At 36.2% G+C, this 21,688-nt stretch overlaps 1 protein-coding gene across 3 annotated transcripts in view; it reads left to right on the forward strand.

The window, feature by feature from the left end:
* The window catches only part of ccdc102a (coiled-coil domain containing 102A), a 58,510-nt gene that overhangs the window by 35,107 nt on the left and 1,715 nt on the right, over positions 1-21,688 (forward strand). For all 3 annotated transcript variants that reach the window (XM_084107796.1, XM_084107798.1, XM_084107797.1), the window contains 2 exons: positions 15,002-15,172; positions 15,796-15,899. In XM_084107796.1, coding sequence (XP_083963922.1) covers positions 15,002-15,172; positions 15,796-15,899 — 275 coding nt within the window. The remainder of the gene's footprint in view (positions 1-15,001; positions 15,173-15,795; positions 15,900-21,688) is intronic.

The raw sequence follows: 21,688 nt of genomic DNA on the forward strand, positions 1-21,688 counted from the left end.
GAGAAACACGGAGAGATTGATGAGCTTGCTCAGGAGCTGTTGAAGCAAATGGATCGATGAGGACAGGAGCGGAGAAACAGGCCACGGCGCACTGAGGACGATGCACCATCACTGACAAAAAGAACAAAGTGTGATTGATACTGAAATCATATTCCGCTCCAGCCGCTTTCTCACTTTCTCCCACGTTTCCTTCGACTCTCACCCGTAGATTGATGCATACTGTCATATTTACTGTTAAACCCAGTATGTGCAGAATATTGGGAATGGGACTCAGTGGCTACTTCCTGTGTGTGTGATTTTTCTGGTGTTTGCCATGCCTACAAGCGATGAAATATTGATCTGATCACTCATTAGTGCCGTCTTTGTACTCAAGGCAGGGTTCTAGAGTCATGGAAAACTAGGAAATGTCAGACAATTTAAATGAGATTTGTAGGAGTGGGAAAGTTATGCAAGTTAATGAAATCTTGGAAATTTCTATAGTGAATATATTTATATAGTGTGTTTGTGTGCGACTTGACTTTTACATATAAATGCATTTCTTTAGAATTTTCTATTTATCAAAGAATCCTGAAAAAATGGATCAGGGTTTCCACAAAAATATTAAGCATCACTTTCTTTAACACTGATAATAATAAGAAATGTTTCCTGAGCACCAAATCAGCATATTAGAATGATTTCTGAAGGATCATGTGACCCTGAAGACTGGAGTAATAATGCTGAAAATTCACAAGAATCACAGGAATAAATGACATTTTAAAAATATAAATTAAAATAGGAAACTTTTTTTTTATAGTAATAATATTTCGAAATATTACTGTTTTTACTGAATCTTTAATCAAATAAATGCAGCCTTGGTGAACATAAGAGACGACTTATATATATATATATATATATATATATATATATATATATATATATATATATATAAAACCCTTTAGCCCTGTCATTCATCTCACAAGAGATTTCCTATTAGCATGCAAATGATTTTTTTTTTTCTTCTTAAGAAGGAAATGTAAAAATGTAAAGTTTAATTGAATATCCCTGCTGTAAGGCCTGAATCACGGCCCTTTGTAACATGCTGTCTGGTGCCCATCTGGAAGGCTACACGCTGATTCGAAAGGGATTCATCGGGTTGGCCGAGGCTCAGTCAGAACTCAGTCTGACTGAGACAGCGGTGCGTGTACAAACACACAGCTGCAGGTCGGCACATCACACACACACACACACACACACACACAGACACATCAAAAAGGCTCCAGGTGAATCGTGCAGGTGGAGATTCTGCTATTGGTTCTGCTGTTGTATCTCTTGGTTTGTTTTTTGTGTGCGTTTGTTTTGATCAGGGACTGGTTTTGTTTGGGACCGTGACCTCTTACAAACTTCAAAGCATGTTTGTGTGGGGCTAATACATGATGACGCTTGTGTTTCAACAAACGCGAATAAAATGATTAGGCCTCCATCCAGATGGAGGAACATTGGCAAAACAGGCTGCACAGGGTTTTTTTTTTTTTTTTTTTTCCTAAAGGGTTTGTTGAGTCTAGAGTAGACAAGCTTTGAACTGGAGTTAAAGTCTGTCTCTTTGCTCTCGGATCAAAGAGAAGTTTGTCTTTCTGGAGGTCAGTTTAATACCATACTTTTTCAGTCTCTCTCACTCATATTTTTTGTTCATTTCTCTCTCTAAGATCATTCACATTCTAGTCACGTGTTTTACCAAACATATTGCAATATGTTATAAAATGTAGAATGTTATAAAATAGTAATAACATCAACAGTAAAGTCATATTCCATATAGTTGTGAGTATAACATTTCGAGGTATTGGAAAAATGGAGATTTGTTATTAAAAAGTTCTGTACATAAAGTTATATAATTTTTGTAATTATTATTTAAGAATATTTAGGCACAGTTAAAATTTACATATTTATTTTTAATGATTTAATTTACGTTTTTATATTCTGATTTGTAAAGCCCTTTGACCTGCACTATATGCATAAGTATATAAATCTTTTTTATATTATTACTTTTTTTAACTATAGAATAACACAAATAGAAGTATAGAAATTGTCTCGTGAAATAAATAATTGTTTAAATCAATTGAAAAGTTTTATACAGTAATACATATTATTATAATTATAATATATAATTATAATTGCCAGTATATAATATGTTTTAAAAAAAGACACAATTTACATTGTCTACTAAATTTATTTCAAGCAGTTAAGCATAATAATTTAAGTCTAAAGAATTTGAGGATCATGGAAAACAAGTGTCCTGTCTCGAATTTTCTCCATGTACAGATGTGTTCTTCACGTTCTGTTCAATAGCCTGCCTCTCCTTAAACTCCTTCAGCATCTGGCCAGCCACTTGCTCCTCCACACAGGTGTTTATGCCTCCTGCTCTGATGGTGTAGAGAGCGAGTTCATTCACAAATCACAATGATTAATGAGCCTATATTGGCCGCTCATCTGCTGTTGTTGCTCCTACTTTCTGATGGAAATGCGGTAAACAGTATCGACGGCCAATGTGGGAGCCCATGTGCTCTGATTTGCATCTCTGGTTTTGGAAGCAGCAAATGAATCAGAGTGTGTGTGTGTGTGTGTATATATAAATGAGCTTCTCTAGTGTGCTACATCTGGAGTAAGCCAGTGTGAAATGAATTGTCTTGCCTTTCAGTTTCTGGGCTGCTTCTCCAGAGGTTTTCCATTTGGGCCTGCTGTGTTTTTCTCATAGGGGTCGCCCTTAACTTATTGAGGTGTCTCATGCACATTTTTCTCTCCTTCTTTTTTATTTTTCATCCATCACCATTTGCCAGCTCTCATTCATCTAACTTTGTCCTTAGAAATGTTTATGATTATTCCATTTTTATGCAATCCAAGAGGTTAAATGTGAAGCGTGTTATTTTTGCACCAGTAGCTACAAAAAAAGGATTTGGAAAATAACTTTTTCCATACAAGTTTCCCAGCCCAAACTCATGCACTTTGTTGAGTCCGAAATTTACATGTCAGACCGCTCAACCAAACAGAAAAATGTTTAGATAGCACAGCAGAGCAAAATACTTTAAACCTTTACATTGCATTTATCAGGAGAAGATTTGATATTGACAATGAAAATCTACACACACCTTGGTGGTTTACATTAATAAACCAAAGTCTGTGTTATTTTTTGTATTATTTATATACTACTATGGTATTTTTAAAAATATTTTTAATGAGCTTTTATTTTTAATTTTTATTTCAATTCATTTTAATTTACTTCTACTTAGCTTTATTTTTATTTCAGATTGTTATTTTAGTTCTTCAACAAACTTTTATTACAATTTTATTTCAGCAACATTTCAAATGTCTGTGTAATTTTTTTCATCTAATATTTCAGCTTAATTGCAGTTGCTGAAAATAAATGTTTATAATATAATATAATATAATATAATATTATTATATTATATTATATTATATTATATTATATTATATTATATTATATTATATTATATTATATTATATTATATTATATTATATTATATTATATTATATTATATTATATTATATTATATTATAATTATACAATCTTCCAAATGTGCATGACTTACTTTCTTCTCTGGAACACAAAATTATTATTATTTTTCTTAGCATGTTTTTTTTTTTTTGTATACAATGAAAGTCAATGTTGTTTTGCAAGAAAGGTCATACAGGTTTGAATGACACATAAGAGTAAGTAAATGATGACAGATTTTTTACTTTTGGTTGAACTACCCCTCTAATGCTGTTGTCAGTGTGCTGTGTTAGTAAAGTTCCTATGTGTTGGGAGCATGACACTGTGTCCGCACATTAGTCACTTCTCCCATGATCCCACGCCAGTCAGCAGAGCCCTATAAGGCCTGGTCTGAGTTTAAATGAACCCATTTTCACCTACTGCTATGGCTTATTTATGAGCCTCTGAGGCCAATGTCCCAGTTAGCCAGCGCTGACAACATGCCATTACTGCTGATCTACAGCCCACTGTCTAACCCAAATGGGACAAACGACAAGGTGTACGTATCTATGTGTGGAATGTGCTGTTGAAAATGTGTGGAATTCATTAAAAAAAAAAATATCCAAGGATCTGAACTCAAGGGAAATCTTCTTCCAGATTTGCATATTTGAACATTCAGATAATTTTAAATTAAGATGTATAAGCCTAGACATTGACATGTAAGGGTTGAGCAGCTCTGATACCGATGTCTGGGTTCTTTCTTTTTTTTTTTTATCGAGAGAGCTCTCGGTCAGCAAAAAAAGCCTTCTCTCAGGGCCGACAGGAGGGAAAAGTGGGGGAGGTGAAATGAAGGTTAAACAGAAGTCCTTCTGCAAAAAAGAAGTGAGAGAGAATGATGAGGATGACGATATGAGGATAATGTGCTGAAAAAGAGTGCAGTGTTCATCTCACTTACAATAGACAGATTGTGAAAGGGGGGAAGAAATGGACGGCTGGACAATACAATCACAGAGGACAATGGATCCGCACTGTGAAATTGCATGGAGGTAATGAAGGTGAGACAGAGATGAATGAATGGAAGAGGTGACAGGAGAGTGAGAGAGACAGAAGGGAAGCAAAGGAAAAAGTAATTGGAACTTCAGGATTGAATAAGGAAAGTGAGAGGGGCTAGAGCAGGTGAAATAGTCTGGCTTTAATCTGATCTCAGGGCTAATGGTCATGTGATGTTTCGAGGGGTGCTATGTAGTCCGAATGAGGCCTTTCTTGCTTGCCTCATGAACCCCTAAAACTGTACAAACACTACCAGCACGGCTCTCCGGCACAAGCCCAGGGTCATGGTGGTTTGTGTGTGTGTGTGTGTGTGTGTGTCTATCTTGTGGTATTTCAATGAAGCTTTGTTTAACTGTGCTTAAATGGTATTCTAAATTCATGACTTTAGTTGAATCTGATAAGCAATAGGGTGAAATGCCACATCTATACTACTCTGTGAGCAGGGTCCCATGAGCTTGTCATTGCTAGTACCATGCTCTAATGTTTAAGCTACAGCAATGCTGCAGGAATATGTTTTCCTTATGGCATCAACATTTTTGAAATAGTATGTTTAATAAATATATACATTTAAATAAAAAAAGTAATAATTATTGAATTTCTTTTTTTTTTTTTAATTTGAATTATTGAATTACTTCTTTGCATAATTGTGACGGACAGCACGGTTCATTGTGTTACTGGTTGGATTATTTAGCAGTTCCTGAGTTTACTTTACTTAGCAAGTGTTAATTTTGGACCCTGTCTGGGAGGATGCATGTTAAAACCACCAAGGTGAACTCAAATTTAGATTCAGGCTGTGTAGATTTGCCCACAAAGCACCATTCATTTGAAAGGCACAGCAAATTCTATTTGTAGACGGCACATCTATTTTCCTGGCCAGTTGGACTGCTGTTCCTCGGTCTCAGGTCAGGGCCACTAAGAGCCACAGACACTGTTTGATCATAGCTCCTGGCGCACTGTTTTTGCCCACTATAAAACTGGAGTGAGTGAATCATCCTTTCAGTCTGTCAAGAGAAATAGTGTTAGGAAGGCACAAACTGGCAGAGAAACCATTATGGCTCTAGCAGCTCCTACATCGCCCCCATTTTCCCATCGACTGAGGCGTCCCTCCCCCAGACTGTGCTCTCACTTAGCTGTCTTATTAGACTTGATCTAATCCTCAGCTGTAATGATAGCTGTAAGGCAGGGTCAGAGGTTTGTGCTGGATTCCAGCTGCACTTGAAGTTAAAGAAACATGTAACAGAGGTGTAGTGTTTATGTTCATTACAAGATGCTTTCTTATGTAAAGCAACCAAATGGAGGCATTTCCCTGGAGCAGCACTTGAGGACACCATAGGGAATCTTCAGATCATGGATCACCAGTTTGTGCATTTCAATTCACAGCCTTATTTTACCTGTCCAGATCTTTCTTAAATCTATGGGTAACACTTTTCAATGAGGTTCCATTTGTTAACTAACATTAACTAACAATGAGCAATACATTTGTTTCAGTATTTATTAATCTTTGTTAAAGATGGTTGATAAAAAATGACATTTCTGTTTCAATAAAAATTATAATAAATGATATAATTGTTGTATATTGTATTTTATATTAACATTAACTTTATGTATATTTTCACCATCCCTCTCAGGCCATTTATATGTTTTATGAATTTTAAAATAAACAACTAGGCTTTGTTCATTGTTTTTCAGGCTGGTGAATGTAAATAATGAACGTTCTAGAGTAAATTAGCAGGCAATTGACCCTTTTAACTGCAGACTGCATGACTACATATTACATATAATACATATTGAGTTTTATAATTTCTTCTGAGCATTACATAATCTCTGCCATCATGGCTGGGTTGTATAACTAGATATGTGGGTGTGAGGCATCTTTATGTCAATATACTATATGCAAACCAGGAGTGGAGTTTGCTTTTTTTTTTCTTATGTTGGCTCTTGGCTGCGAGTGAGAAAGCCCGGGTTAGCTTTAAGCTCCAGAAATTATATAAAACCTACTGTATGTCATAGAGCTGCAAAGAAGAAATAAGTGCAAAGTGGACTGAAATAGTTTGACTGATTTATTTAGCTAAAATTCACTAATATTATATATTCCAAACTAAAGCTTTTCCTGCTTTTATAGCTGGCTTTGCATGGGCGGCAGCCATTGGAGCCACTCGATGCACACCATTTGGTGAGCACGTCAAAAAGCTCTCGTCTCTCTGCTCTCGATGAAAGGCAAAATGAAAAGGAAATAGAATATTCTAAGACTGCATTTGTGTATTTCAGATCTTTTAGAGTGGAAGTGAGAGACCGAAAGAGGTGATTGTGTCTTGCGTAGCAAGGTGTGTGTTCTGAGTGCAGTGGGCCACATGTTTAAGCACATTTCAGGATCTAAAACATTTAACAGCTTTCCCCATGCGGCTGTACAATCTCACCCTGCTTTCATTTACTCTGTGCGTATGTGTCTGTTTGCATTCATCTTTATATTATTAGACCAAGTCATTTTTTTTGTCTTCACATTCCCATGTTGTATTCCCATGTGTGTAGAACCGTACGTGTAAATCTGTGTGTGTTGATCAGGTGTCTGTTCCCGTATCCCAGGTTTCCATTTCTCACTTTCCATTTCCTTCTGCTGCAGTAAATTTCTGTAGCATCATAGATCATTCATCATGACGTGGCATGTTTTATTCATCCAGCCCTCTTTTTTCCTTCCACTTTCTTTCAGTTTCAAAACACTCACCAAAGATGGCTAGGTCCAAATTACCCAGATGAAAAATTTAACTTTTAAGTGGAGAAGGCTGTTAAATCACAGGCTCCTTTTTTTAATGTGATGTCATTTGTAATTTTACCTTCCTCCCACTTAACATGTATTTTTCATCTTCTCAGATGGTTTCTGCCTTATGCCTCTCATGCTAATCTCTATCTTTTCTTTGAAGTTTTCATCTTTCACATACAATATTTCACTGTTTTGCATGACCTCAGGAGCTTCTTTTTTTAACCTATCTGTCATTTCACGAAACGTTGTAAGCTAGATGAGTGACATTGATAATTTTATTTCTTTCAGGATGTAGGACTTTGATGTCTGACATGGGAAATGAATATCAATGCTTACTCAGGGTGGCAGGTTTGCTTTCTGGTCAATTCTAGTTTACGCAGCACCATATTTCAAAACAGCTCTTGCAAAATCTCACAAAATACATTGTGACTAGTTCACAAAACAATCTGCAAACAAACTGTTAAGATCTGACTGACATGATCAGGGACAATATGTAGTGCTGCGTTTGACTACACACAACGTTTGGTTCATCACAACAGTTATTGAACTCTATATTATTAGTTATTAGTTATATATTAACAGAACAGAACCCAGAACAGACTGCCAAGTTATAATAATTAAGAATGGTAAAATAATTAATCTAAAATAAAGGAAACTAAAAAATGTGTGTGAAAAAAATAAAATAATATATATATATATATAGGTGCTCTCAGGGGGATCCAGGTTCTAATGTGACTCGCGGTTGTTTCCCCAACACCCTCTCTTCACTGTCCTTTCTGAATAAAATTATAAAGGTAAAAGGTTCAAAAATATAGTTCTTAAAAAATAATTCACACAGTATTTAAACATCTCCATCAAATGTCAAATGTCTGGCATATATATATATCCGTTGCTCGGACTCGCTCTCCCAGTTTAAAACTAGATTAAAGATGCATCTTTTCGGCCAGGCATTCATATAATATTTTTAATCTTACAGTTCAAACTACAATCCGGCCTCTAGTTCATAAATGCCAGAGGAGAACTGCCCCCGACTGAGCCTGGGTTCTCCCAAGGTTTTTTTTTTTCTCCATTAGGTCACCTGATGGAGTTTTAGGACACCATTAGGTCACTTGATGGAGTTTTTTCGGTTCCTTGCCACTGTTGCCTTTGGCTTGCTCAGTTGGGGATATTTTGGGGATATTTAATTTTATTTTATCAATCAATAAATTCCACTAGAAACAAACCTTGTTGTATTATTTTATTTTAATTTAATACTGTGAAGCTGCTTTGATACAATCTGTATTGTGAAAAGCGCTATACAAATATACTTGATTTGATTTGATTTGATTTGATATATATACACACACTGAACAAAATTAGAAACGCAACACTTGTTTTTGCCCCCATTTTTCATGAGCTGAACTCAAAGATCTAAGACTTTTTCTATGTACACAAAAGGCCTATTTCTCTCAAATATTGTTCACAAATCTGTCTAAATCTGTGTTAGTGAGCACTTCTCCTTTGCCAAGATAATCCATCCACCTCACAGGTGTGGCATATCAAGATGCTGATTAGACAGCATGATTATTGCACAGGTGTGCCTTAGGCTGGCCACAATAAAAGGCCACTCTAAAATGTGCAGTTTTACTGTGTTGGGGGGGTCTGGGGGGGATTGTTGATTGTGGCCTGTGGAATGTTGGTTCACTCCTCTTCAATGGCTGTGCGAAGTTGCTGGATATTGGAAGGACCTGGAACACGCTGTCGTATACACCGATCCAGAGCATCCCAAACATGCTCAATGGGTGACATGTCCGGTGAGTATGCCGGCCTTGCAAGAACTGGGATGTTTTCAGCTTCCAGGAATTGTGTACAGATCCTTGCAACATGGGGCCGTGCATTTTCATGCTGCAACATGAGGTGATGGTCGTGGATGAATGGCACAACAATGGGCCTCAGGATCTCGTCACGGTATCTCTGTGCATTCAAAATGCCATCAATAAAATGCACCTGTGTTCGTTGTCCATAACATACGCCTGCCCATACCATAACCCCACCGCCACCATGGGCCACTCGATCCACAACGTTGACATCAGCAAACCGCTCACCCACACGACGCCATTCATGCTGTCTGCCATCTGCCCTGTACAGTGAAAACCGGGATTCATCCGTGAAGAGAACACCTCTCCAAAGTGCCAGACGCCATCGAATGTGAGCATTTGCCCACTCAAGTTGGTAACGACGACAAACTGCAGTCAGGTCGAGACCCTGATGAAGATGACGGGCATGCAGATGAGCTTCCCTGAGATGATTTCTGACAGTTTGTGCAGAAATTCTTTGGTTATGCAAACCGATTGTTGCAGCAGCTGTCCGGGTGGCTGGTCTCAGACGATCCTGGAGGTGAAGATGCTGGATGTGGAGGTCCTGGGCTGGTGTGGTTACACATGGTCTGTGGTTGTGAGGCCGGTTGAATGTACTGCCAAATTCTCTGAAAAGCCTTTGGAGACGGCTTATGGTAGAGAAATGAACATTCAATTCATGGGCAACAGTTCTGGTGGACATTCCTGCAGTCAGCATGAATGAATGTGTTTGGGATGCTCTGGATCGGCGTATACGACCGTGTTCCAGGTGTTCCAGGTCCTGCCAGAACTCGATGATGGTGAGATCAGATCTCTGTGTGGATCATACCGGCTGTTGTCAGACTCCTTATGCATACAAATATCTCACTGGATTATTACAGTTAATGGCCAAAGGAATGTTTGGAAATGTAAACATATTTCCTACTGACACAATACAGCAAAATATATAAATAACTGGCTTAAAAAAAATTGTATGAAAATAATAACGTGCCTAAGACTTTTGCACAGTACTGTATACAAAATTCATATATATATGTTTGTATTTTGTACGTTTTTATCCTGTTTAAAGAGATTTGTAACTAAACAAGATGTTTAGAAGTTTATACTAGAAATATACATTTTATGACAATGGATTGTTTAGATTTGACTAATATCGGTTTAATGTTTACTGACTTAATGCACAACTTACTTAACCGTACACTTTTTATAGTTATTTATTTATTATTTATTCATTTATTTTTTTATACGATTTTATATATATATATATATATATATATATATATATATATACCATATATATACCATATATATATATATATATATATATATATATATATATATATATATATATATATATATATATATATACCATATATATATATATATATACCATATATATACCATATATATACCATATATATACCATATATATATATATATATATATATATATATATATATATATATATATATATATATATATAATAAAATATATATATAATAAAATATATATATAATAAAAGTAAAATATAAACAGTATATATATATATATATATATACGGTATATATATGGTATATATATATATATATATATATATATATATATATATATATATATATATACCATATATATACCATATATATATATATATATATATACCATATATATACCGTATATATATATATATATATATATATATATATATACACCATATATATACCGTATATATATATATATATATATATATATATATATATATATATATATATATATATATATATATATACTGTTTATATTTTACTTTTATTCAGATAGGTCAGTGAAGAGTGACTGAAGAGAGATATGGTGTTATTGGGAAAGACCACGGGTCACATTTGAATCTGGATCCCCTGTGGCACTTAAACCTGAATAAGATGCGCAATGTTTACTGTGTCTTGTCCAAAGAGGTGTTTTTTGCACAAAAAACACACATGGACAATCAAATTTGCCAAATAAGTGACATTAAGTGACATTTAAAAAAAAAGGCATTTCAATAACTGACTAATAACCTTTACATTGCCATTAAAGTGTAATTACTGAACCTAAACATATAAGCCTGATTTAAAAAAAATGCTCGTATGTATGTCACATCACATGATATAATCCCATGGACAGTTTTTAAATACATTTGATTTGTCAAAAACACCTTTGATCACACCAGACACACGCAAAACACCTCGGCAGGCCATATTGAGCGATGTGCTCCACATACAGAGCAGTGTGATTTGCTCTGAGGTTAACTATGCTGTGGCTCTCTCAGTAAAAACACAAGTAGATCTTGTCCTCCTTTCCAGTGACCCAGAAATCAATAGAACACAGCGGCCTGGGATTCTTATTCTGCCAGGTGTGTGTGTGCTACTCTTCTTTCTCTTTTTAAGTTGTTACTATCTTATGTATCTTAGGTTTTTTTTATTTTTTTTTAGATCTACTCTTTCATATCAGTGTGAAAAGGGTGAACCACTGATACTAAACACGTATGAATCTTCACGTATGAATCTTCACGTGTGCATACGTGCTCCCGCTCTAAAACAAATGGACAGTTTGGCTGCTCATGTGATGGGGGAGGTACATTATGAATGAGATTTGTCTAGCTACTTGATTATCCTCTTAAATTATTCATGGATCTGGTGCTTCCCTTTGGCTTCCACCCCCCTCGATCTCCCTAGACCTTCCCTCTCTTTGTTCTTCACTGTAATGGTCACACAGAGGTTTGTATGAGCTGTGTGTGTACAGAAATGAGAGAAGGTCGGAACCCCGAGTAGATCATCCTGGGTCGAGATACTCATAAGTACTTGACTTAACTGTTGATTTGAAGTGAGTGTGTAAGACCATATGTTGCCAATGTAATGGACAAATTTGCATTATGGAAGGACTTCAGACTTTTGTAGATTAATGAATTGATTATATTAGTGTTTTATTTTACTGTTATTTATACATGTATTTAGAAACACATGTCCTCAAACTTCTGGATATAAATGTTTAAGTTCCAGCACTGATTTAAATTCTGTTATACGTACATATACATCAGGTAATATGTGCACTATCATTCAAAGGTTTAGTGCCAGTACGATTTTAAGCCTCTCATGCTCACCAAGGCTGCCTTTACTTGATTAAAAAAAATGCAGTAATATTTTGAAATGTTATTACAATTTGATAATTTATTCCTCTGATGTCAAAGCTAAATGTGCAGCATCATTACTCCAGTCTTCAGTGTCACATGATCCTTCAGAAATCATTCTAATGAGCTGGTTTAGTGTCCAAGAAACATCAGTTTCATGTGTAAACCGTGATCGTTTTTTTTTTTTTTTTTTTTTTTTTTTTTTTAGAATTCCAAATAGAAAGTATTTATTTGAAATGGAGATATTTTGTAACATTATAAATGTCTTTATTGTCATTTGCATGCAGTACTTGCTGTATTTTAAATATTTACATTTCTTTAAAGAATATCTTACTGACCACAACCTTTTGAAAGGTAGTGTAAATATAAAAAACAGAGTTAAAAATCATTGTATTCATGCTCTCAGAATGAGAATGAAAAAATGCCTGAATGGTAAATTGGGCTTCAATGTTAAAGTCGAAATGTAAAGAGATTGTTTGGTTGTGTGTTTTAATCAAATCAAAAAAATATATATCTATATCTATATCTATATATATATCCATAGATTAGGAGGGGTTTCTACCATCCCGAGTGTTTTTTTTCGACTGTTCCACATGCACTCTTTATTTATGTTAGTTTGTTTTGTCTTCGTTTTCCTTCGTTGTATAATATATGGGCTGTGGTACAGCGCATACCAGGAACTGTCTCTCTTCAGAGGTCTTGTCTTGTCTAACATTAAGATCGACTTGGACAAATACCCGGATACAGAATACATTGTCAGTGTTAGTTTGTCTTGTCTGATTTAAAAACTTGAGGCTGATGTGGTTTCCGGATCCTAATCAGGGCACAGCTTCTTGTGGCGGGTTTGAGTGGTTTTCAAGATGGTAGATGTAAAGAGATTCTTCCAAGGCTTTCATAATATAAAAAGTATAGTTGAACATTTCTGCATTGCTGTTTTATTTACACTGTTCCCAAAAATGGTATAAAAAATGAGGCAGAGCAAAAGTATTCAATTGTAATAGAAAATAGATCCAACACAGTGTTCCTTTGAGCCACGATGGGCTACATTTTACAGCTTTGTATTATACAAACGACATATTACTGTTAAACCTTTTTACTCTACTGCTCTATAGTCTGCAATAGACTCCAGTGGGAGCAGAATAATAATAATAAGAGAAGAAAACAAACACTATGGGGGGCAATGCACCTTCTGTTGGCAACATAATGTTCTTTGTTGGTCATGTTTTATTTGTTGATTAGATATGACTTGGGCTTCCCATCACAATCCCTTGTGTTGTTATGGGAACTGAAGCACAGTGTCCTTTTTATTAAAGTCTAGGAAGGTAATCAACTTTATTTTCATTACTGATAAGTTAATAGCTATGTGACCTGTGTTCTCTCTAAAACAGTTCAAAAAGGGTATCCACTTGATGGCATGTGAAAATGTTTACTTTAAAGGGTGGTTGATTATGATTTCACTTTTTAACTTTAGTTAGTGTGTAATGTTGCTGTTTGAGCATAAACAACATCTGCAAATTTACGACGCTCAAAGTTCAAACTAGCAAAGGGAGATATTTTCTTTTACAGAAATCACTTTTTAAGGACTACAACAAACGGCTGGTAGGGACTACACAAGCTTCCTCCCGGGTTAGTGACACCACTAACCCTAAAATTGACATAAACCCTGCCCCTGGAAACACTGGAAGAGTTGTTGTAGTAGAGCACATTTGGGAGTCTGCTCAAGCTGTCGCATTCGTCTTTTCACATTTATTGTAATACAGTACATAACACAAATGCAATAGCATGTCACTCTGTAGGCATCTTACAACAGTTCCCACACGAGCGATTTCATAGATTATCATGACAGAATATGCTAATCAATGACTTGAAGATAGTTAACTCCACATCAGCTACATAAATTAATCGACTAACCATTCAGAAACGTCCTGTTGCATTCTACATGTTGTCACTTCTTCTTGAGCCTCTCCATCTTTGTCCGACTCCGGTTTGAACATAAAAGGCAGAACAGTTTCTGTCATTTTGGTGCGTGTCTGCAAGCTGTTGTAGCTCCGCCCTCTGTGCCGGGAGCAGCAGCTCATTTGCATTTAAAGGGACACGCACAAAACAAAGCGTTTTTTCTCACCCTCAAAAAGGGACAATTTTAACATGCTATAAAAATGATCTGTGGGGTATTTTGAGCTAAAACTTCACATACACACTTTGGGGACATCAGAGACTTATTTTACATCTTGTAAAAAGGGGCATACCACCCCTTTAAACTAGGCATATTGAAAATGAGCTCAGAATGGGTTTTTCTTATTTCACTGCATAATGTTAACAGCACTTTTAGTTTTTTAGCATGGGTGTAGTAACCATTATAGAACTTTTTAGAGTTTTTACAGATCATACCTCACACGCGGGCAATAATCATTATATTTATGAGCTTTGTTTTGCTTGGCTGCAGTGCAAAGAGAAAAACTCTCACAGGCCAAACAGCTTCTGCAAACCAGTGAATGTACCATCAGTAGAGTATAATCCCAAATTATAGCTAGATCCCTGATTAATATTCATGAGCCAGGCTTATAAGGTATATAATACCCCCTTAACACACACAAACACACATTTTTATATTGATTCTGTGTCAAAGTATATGAAACAGTTACTGTCACTAAGCAGTATACAGGTTGGTGATTATGATGATGTAGTTCTCAGCTGTCTTGTATCTAGAACATGGTGTCAATGCATCTGCTCTCTTGCAGGAGTTGGCAGATTTGCGGCACGTCCACTCCAAGGTTAAAAAACAGTACCAGGAGAAGATGGCTGAGCTAGCACATGCTAACCGTCGTGTGGAACAGCATGAGACAGAAGTTAAGAAACTCAGACTGAGGGTGGAGGAGCTGAAGAAAGAGCTGGGCCAGGCTGAAGATGAGGTCAACCAAAGCACTTGCTCAAAATTAAATTCATAATTGCTTGGGATGTATTCTGTGATTTTCTATGTTATGTTATGTTATGTTATGTTATGTTATGTTATGTTATGTTATGTTATGTTATGTTATGTTATGTTATGTTATGTTATGTTATGTTATGTTATGTTATGTTATGTTATGTTATGTTATGTTATGTTATGTTATGTTATGTTATGTTATGTTATGTTTAAACTTTACAACAAATTGATTCAGCTGTTACTTTACAAAATTATACAGAGATAAATTAATCTTTGCTAGGACAACAAACAATTATAACATAAAATGATTAGATGTTTAATTTTCAACCCATTCTTCCTATCTCTCCTGACTGTCTCAAGTCATTTTCACAGTTTTGATCAACAGTTAGATAGCATTGCATTAGTGATATATTTAAATCAGAAGAATTCTCAGCAACAATTTTTAGTAAATCACAGAAAACCAAATCTTTACGTTTGCTATGATCAATGAATGTATGCTATAAATATAAATATATATATATATATATATATATATATATATATATATATATATATATATATATATATATATATATATAATATAAACTATGTATTATGCAATTGTTTCAGTTGGATGAGGCACATAATCAGACCAGAAAGCTACAGAGATCCCTGGATGAGCAGGTGGAGCAGTCAGAGAACCTACAAGTTCAGCTGGAGCACCTACAATCCAGGTAACCAGATAAATATATGCACATGCACTGACTCAGAAGTATCTCTGTACCAGGTCAACTGTGTGATCCGTTTGAGAATATTGTGTTCAGTTCAGATCTCTTTTGATCAGTAATGAATACAGGATAAGCTTCTGTTACACAACATCATGAATAAGATAAGGTTTATAGGGTAAACTGTCAACGATTCCCTCAGCCCGTTCTCTCTTTTAGTCTCTCTCTCATTATTCTGCCTGCATTCAGGCTTGCACCTACACGCAGCCAATCCCAGGCTGCCTGGCTGTGGGTTACCGTAGTAACAGGGAGACTTGAAGCAGTGTTGTGGGCTCGGGCCCCCCGCAGCTGGAGAGAACAGTGACAGGCATGTCGGCATGGTGGTGTTTGTAGAGACTGATGAAAAGCTTCTAATGATTAAGACATTCTCAAAGCATAATTCCTCCAAGTCACACCTGTGTTGATACATATAATTAAATTATGAGATTGTCATGAAAACAAAAGTCATTTAACTAAAAAATGCAGCCTTGCAGATTGGGTTCTTCACATTGGATTTGCACACGGCTAACTTTCCTTTGTGGGTATAGGAAGAGATGTCAGTTGGATTCAGTACAGACTGTTGAGAAAAAATAGCTTACTCTTATTTGAGGTAAAATGGCATTGTGATTTAAAGGCGATCTTTTCATTTCATGAAAAAAAATGTAAGGAGCGTATGGAGTGGTTGTTACTGATTTGTGTCGTCGCTTACTGATCCATTTCAACAGAGCTCCCCCCCATGTCTCAGTAGATGCGTTTCCATTACCTTTTAAATTGCACAAATTGAAATTGCGAATCGAAAATATGCCCAATGGAAGCACATACATTTTCGCGAGGTGGTTTTTTCAGGCCATTCGAAAAAGTAATATTTCACAAAACTGCAATGGAAACAGTTTTTCGCATTTACAGGTCACCTGGCGTAAGTACAAGTCAATCATTCTTTAAAGATGACACGTTATGTTTGGACAGAAGACGAGACGAGTTCTTTATTAAACTACTGGAATACTGGATTCTAAATAACAAAGAAATGCCACAATTTATCAAGACCTTGAAGCAGATAGGAGACAGAAACACCCAGAAACACCTCATCCAGCTGCTGCCAAGTATAAGGGACTTTCCTTGGAAAGGATAGTAGGATAATATACCTACGTCTCCTTCCATTAAAAATAATGGCTAGTGCCGTGGCTGCGATACGTAAACCTACTAACATCCGTTGCCATTATTTTTGGAATGACTTATCGCGAGAGGTAAAAAATATGTTTTAGTCACATAACTTCGGTTAATGGATTCGCAATAGTTTTTTATCGACATTTAGAAAATATTGCAAAAGTTTTGTGCAAATCTGATATGGAAACCAGGCTAGTGATATTCTTGTCCCTCCTTTTGCCTGGGAAAATCCTAAGTTTGAGGTTTCATGCATGTCTACAGTTTGGAATGAATCCTGTCCCTTAATGGTTTCATTAAACACTTTTAAGATAATGAAAGTTTTCATCGTACTTTCATGAAAGAATGTTTTTGAAAAAGCAAATGCACTTTCATTGCTAAATGATTTAATAAAAAAGCATGTTTACATAGACTTTAATTTGAGGTGCCACATATATATATATATATATATATATATATATATATATATATATATATATATATAAAAATAAACAAAACATATATTTGAGTTTGCTCAAAAACTTAACTAAAATGCTCTATTGGGAGAAAAGGTTGCTCACTAGGCTGTCAGCGAGTGCCAATCTTCAATATGAAAGAGTTGTTGCAGAAAGGATGCGAGAACATTCCGACCGTCCCTCTGAGAGGTGGGCCAGGGTTCAGCACTAGCGCAGCGATTGAGGAAGAGAGGAGCAGGCCATGGGGGATAGGGTGACAGATGGAGTTGAGCGCTTGTCCAAGTTGTCATGGAGACCGAGGATGGTCTAGAGGCTGATTTGGAGTAAGCGTTGTCAAGGTGACAGGAGAAGGCTGGAAATGACAGCATTAAGGAACTGATAGTGCTTCAGTCGCTGAGTTGACTTAGAGTTCATACCCATATCTAACGCCACAGGAAGTTCAGAGTCGCATCATTTCTCAGCTGGCTGTGACTCCGCCCACTTTATGTCCTGCAGCAAGAATAACATAAACCATAATATCTGCTGTGGGCGCAGTGGACACGCAGAACAGGATCAGATCTCATGACTGAGGTTGGCTCCTCTCGCCCGCTGTCCTGCTCTCAGCGGCTGTGTTTGTCTGTTAGTCTCGCAGCATGAGACAGCAGCTCTGCTCAGCCCACCGGCAGCACCATTTGGCACCCCCACCGTGCCTATTTGCTTCTTTCTTCATTGGAAAGCTGTGAACTCACTGTCTTTCATCTCTGTTTCACCCTTAGTGGCTTGTTGTTGTTTCGTCTACTCGTTGTTGTCCTGTCTTCTAAGGTCCTTGCTCTAATTCTCTCTTTTTATTCATGTCTCTCTGTCTCTTCCTCTCTCTTTCTCTCTACCTCGGCCTCTACAGAGAGTAGATGGTAAATGACTGTATGTGCTTCAGTCTATAATCATAAACTTTGTGTGTAAATCGATATATGAGGGCAGACAATGCTCCTAATCCCTGCAGGAAGCAGAGAAGCCTACCAGGTCTGCATTTACACTCAGGCGTGTCACATATGCCACTGTTGCGACTGTAACCCTCATGGTCTGTTTGTGGTTTAAAAAACCACAACACCTTTCAAATAGCTCAAACAACATACAGCACTTAAAGCTACACTGTGTAATCTTTTAAGTTGATTCTTAGCAAAAAACACTTTGTTTTTTCAAAATGATATGTGCTCATTAATGTGTAATTACTTCTACCAACTAATCAAGTATTCTCGTAAGCGTAGAATCTGCCATTTAGAGTACATACGAGCGAGTCGCTCAGCAGCCGTGTTGCGCCTCCATCTTGAAAATACATTAGCCAAAGATTTGAAATAATACGGCCACCGTAGGAGTTAAAACGCCCTCAGAATGGGAGGGGCTAGAAAGTAATATTCAGTTGGTAGTCATAAACAATTTCACCGCTAGATGGGAGAAAATCCTACGGAGTGTAGCTTTAAAGGGAAAGTTCACTCAAAAATGCTAATTCTGTTGTCATTTATTAATTTTCGTTCCAAACCTGTATGACTTTCTTTTTTTCTGCAGAGCACAAAAGATATTTGGAAGAATATTAGTTGCCAAACAGTTTTGGTGACCATTGATTTACATTTATCAAATTATCTTCTATGTTCCACAGAAGAAAGTCAGTCATACAGGTTTGGAATGACATGAGGGTAAGTAAATGATGACTGAATTTTATTTTTTTGGTGAACTATCTCTTTAAAATTTAAGTGTGAGGTTGCACTCTTATGGTTTTTCTTAAGACTGATATAAAAAATCATTGCATTAGATCTGGTAATTTATGTACAAAAACATGCATGCAATGAATTTCATACACAAAGACATGGATATACTAACAGTATAGCAGTACACTCCTGCGAGTAGTCTGATAGTAGACCCGATAGCTTGAAAGCTCTGAGGAATGTGCCAGATACGGTTCTGCGTGGAGGAATGAGCTGCACAAAGACGGAGACATGGTGATGGGGCTTTGTGTGTGATAGATCAGATCGAGAGAGCTGATGGTGTGGATCTATGCAGCTTTAATGTAGCTCGCCAGTTGCATTCTTATCTGAGTGTACAGACATTAAAAGGCAGGCACTTAAAGCACACCTCCACTGAGTGACAGGCAACTCATCAGCTTTGTGTGGCAGAGAGAAATAGAGAAAGGGAGCGAGTATCTCTGCGTCATGTATGGGGGAGTTGAAGAAGGGGATATATTAATAAATAAATCAAACAAAGGATAATGAAAATGTCTGTGGTGCAGAATGGGATTATCATGCACGTGACATTGGTGTCGTGATTTCACGGTTGCTTTGTCTGACTGACATGTTCTTTATTGTACATGTCTCTGTGCCAGTAGCGTTGGGGTAGAACAATTACATTGCTGCTTTCCTATTGGTCACATTGGTTTTCCATTGGTTTGGTAGTGGAGAAGTCAATTCCACATCCTAAATGATGGTGTAATGTTTTACATCAAAACAGAACAGATAATATGCCTGAGAGTTTATTCTTTGCCTCAATGAACAATTTGAAGAATAAAAGGCTAGCAGAGTTGCTGATCAGAACCTGAATTGTAAATGAGTAGTTGGCATGAAATGTCAAGCAGTCATATACAGTACTGTGCAAAAGTATTAGGCACGTTAGTATTTTCACACAAAAAAAAATATTTCAAGCCAGTTATTTACAGTATATCTTTTGCTGTAGTGTGTAAGTAGGAAATATCAGTTTACATTACATTACATTACAAGATTACATCATTACATTGATGATAAGATGTTACTTGAGCATGTTAAAATGATTTATGAAGGATCATGCTGTGTTACATTCAGTGGAATAAACTGCATTTTAAAATATATTATATTTTATATATACACATATAGATAAATATACAACATTTATAAGATAAAAATCACACAGTAATTATTACACACAGTATTTTAGTATCTGGTGATTTTGGTTTGAAGAACTGTCTAGAACTGACAGAAAACTACAAGAAAAAATATCCTTTTTACATGTATTTACATTTGAAATAATTATGTCCATGTTATTTATCTGCCACCCAAATGTTAAAATGCTAAAATATTCATGGTCTCTCAGATAAACCCTGAAGACATGAGTCACTGTGTGGGCTCAACAAGAATCAATTTTGTTTCACTATTTGTATGCGTCTCTGTATTTATGATCTCTGGTGAAAATTGTAGCCCTGTGAAGCTTTGGACTCAAAAAGCTTTTAGCCTCTGTGAGTGAGCCACTGTGGTCAAAATAGTGTAATGTGTAATTTAGCAATGTTTAGTGTTTCCTGACAGTAGGTCCCTCTTCTGTGGAGGATCCTGGGCCCTTATACGCCCCTGAATACACCCAGAGAAGCTTTTCATCTGTTCAGTTATTCAAACACTAACAATATAGTGAGTCATCAGCTGCTCAAAGACAAGAGGGTTTTTTTCTCTCTCCCTCCATTTCTTACATCAACCTCTTGTTCTTTTTCTGTATTATTTGTTGTTGTGATTGTTTTACCTTGTCTGTTTACCCCAGCAGCACTTTAATGGTCAGGAAATGTTTCCTAACATGCCACAGGGCCAATATTTCCTTACAGTTACATCAAAACCATACAAATACAGTGCCTGACAAGAATAGAGACACAAAACAGAGCGAAAAAGTCCAAAAGAAAAAGGATGGGCATTAAAAAGAGTGTTGTCAGAAAGAATTGTCTGTGCTAATGACCACCTGTTTTGTGTATTCAGATATCATATAAATCATCATCATAAAAAACTATGATTTATTCCATTAATTTGCCCACTGGTGACTCATTCTGAGCTAATTTGCATTTGCCCATGTTTCTTTTCTGATGCAGTACTGGCCTCAGATAGCTGAACTGATGCATTTTATTTATCCATTAGCATGTATTATTATTGTTTGCCAGTAATAATGGAGATAAACAGTTACTATGATTCTTAGAGCTCCTTTTTGTTGGTCAACCTCTTGTTTCTTGTTCTTATTTTAATTGACATAATGAAGATGCCAAGAATCCTCATAACTTAGTTACTTACAGTGGCTAAAGCTCCATTTAAAAGTGTATGAACAACCTAATATGAAATCAACAGTGACAAATGATGCTAGACCTAGTCATTTTGAAGAGTACATTACAAA

This window comes from Abramis brama (genome assembly GCF_963993115.1).
Source record: "Abramis brama genome assembly, chromosome: 3".
NCBI lineage: Eukaryota > Metazoa > Chordata > Actinopteri > Cypriniformes > Leuciscidae > Abramis > Abramis brama.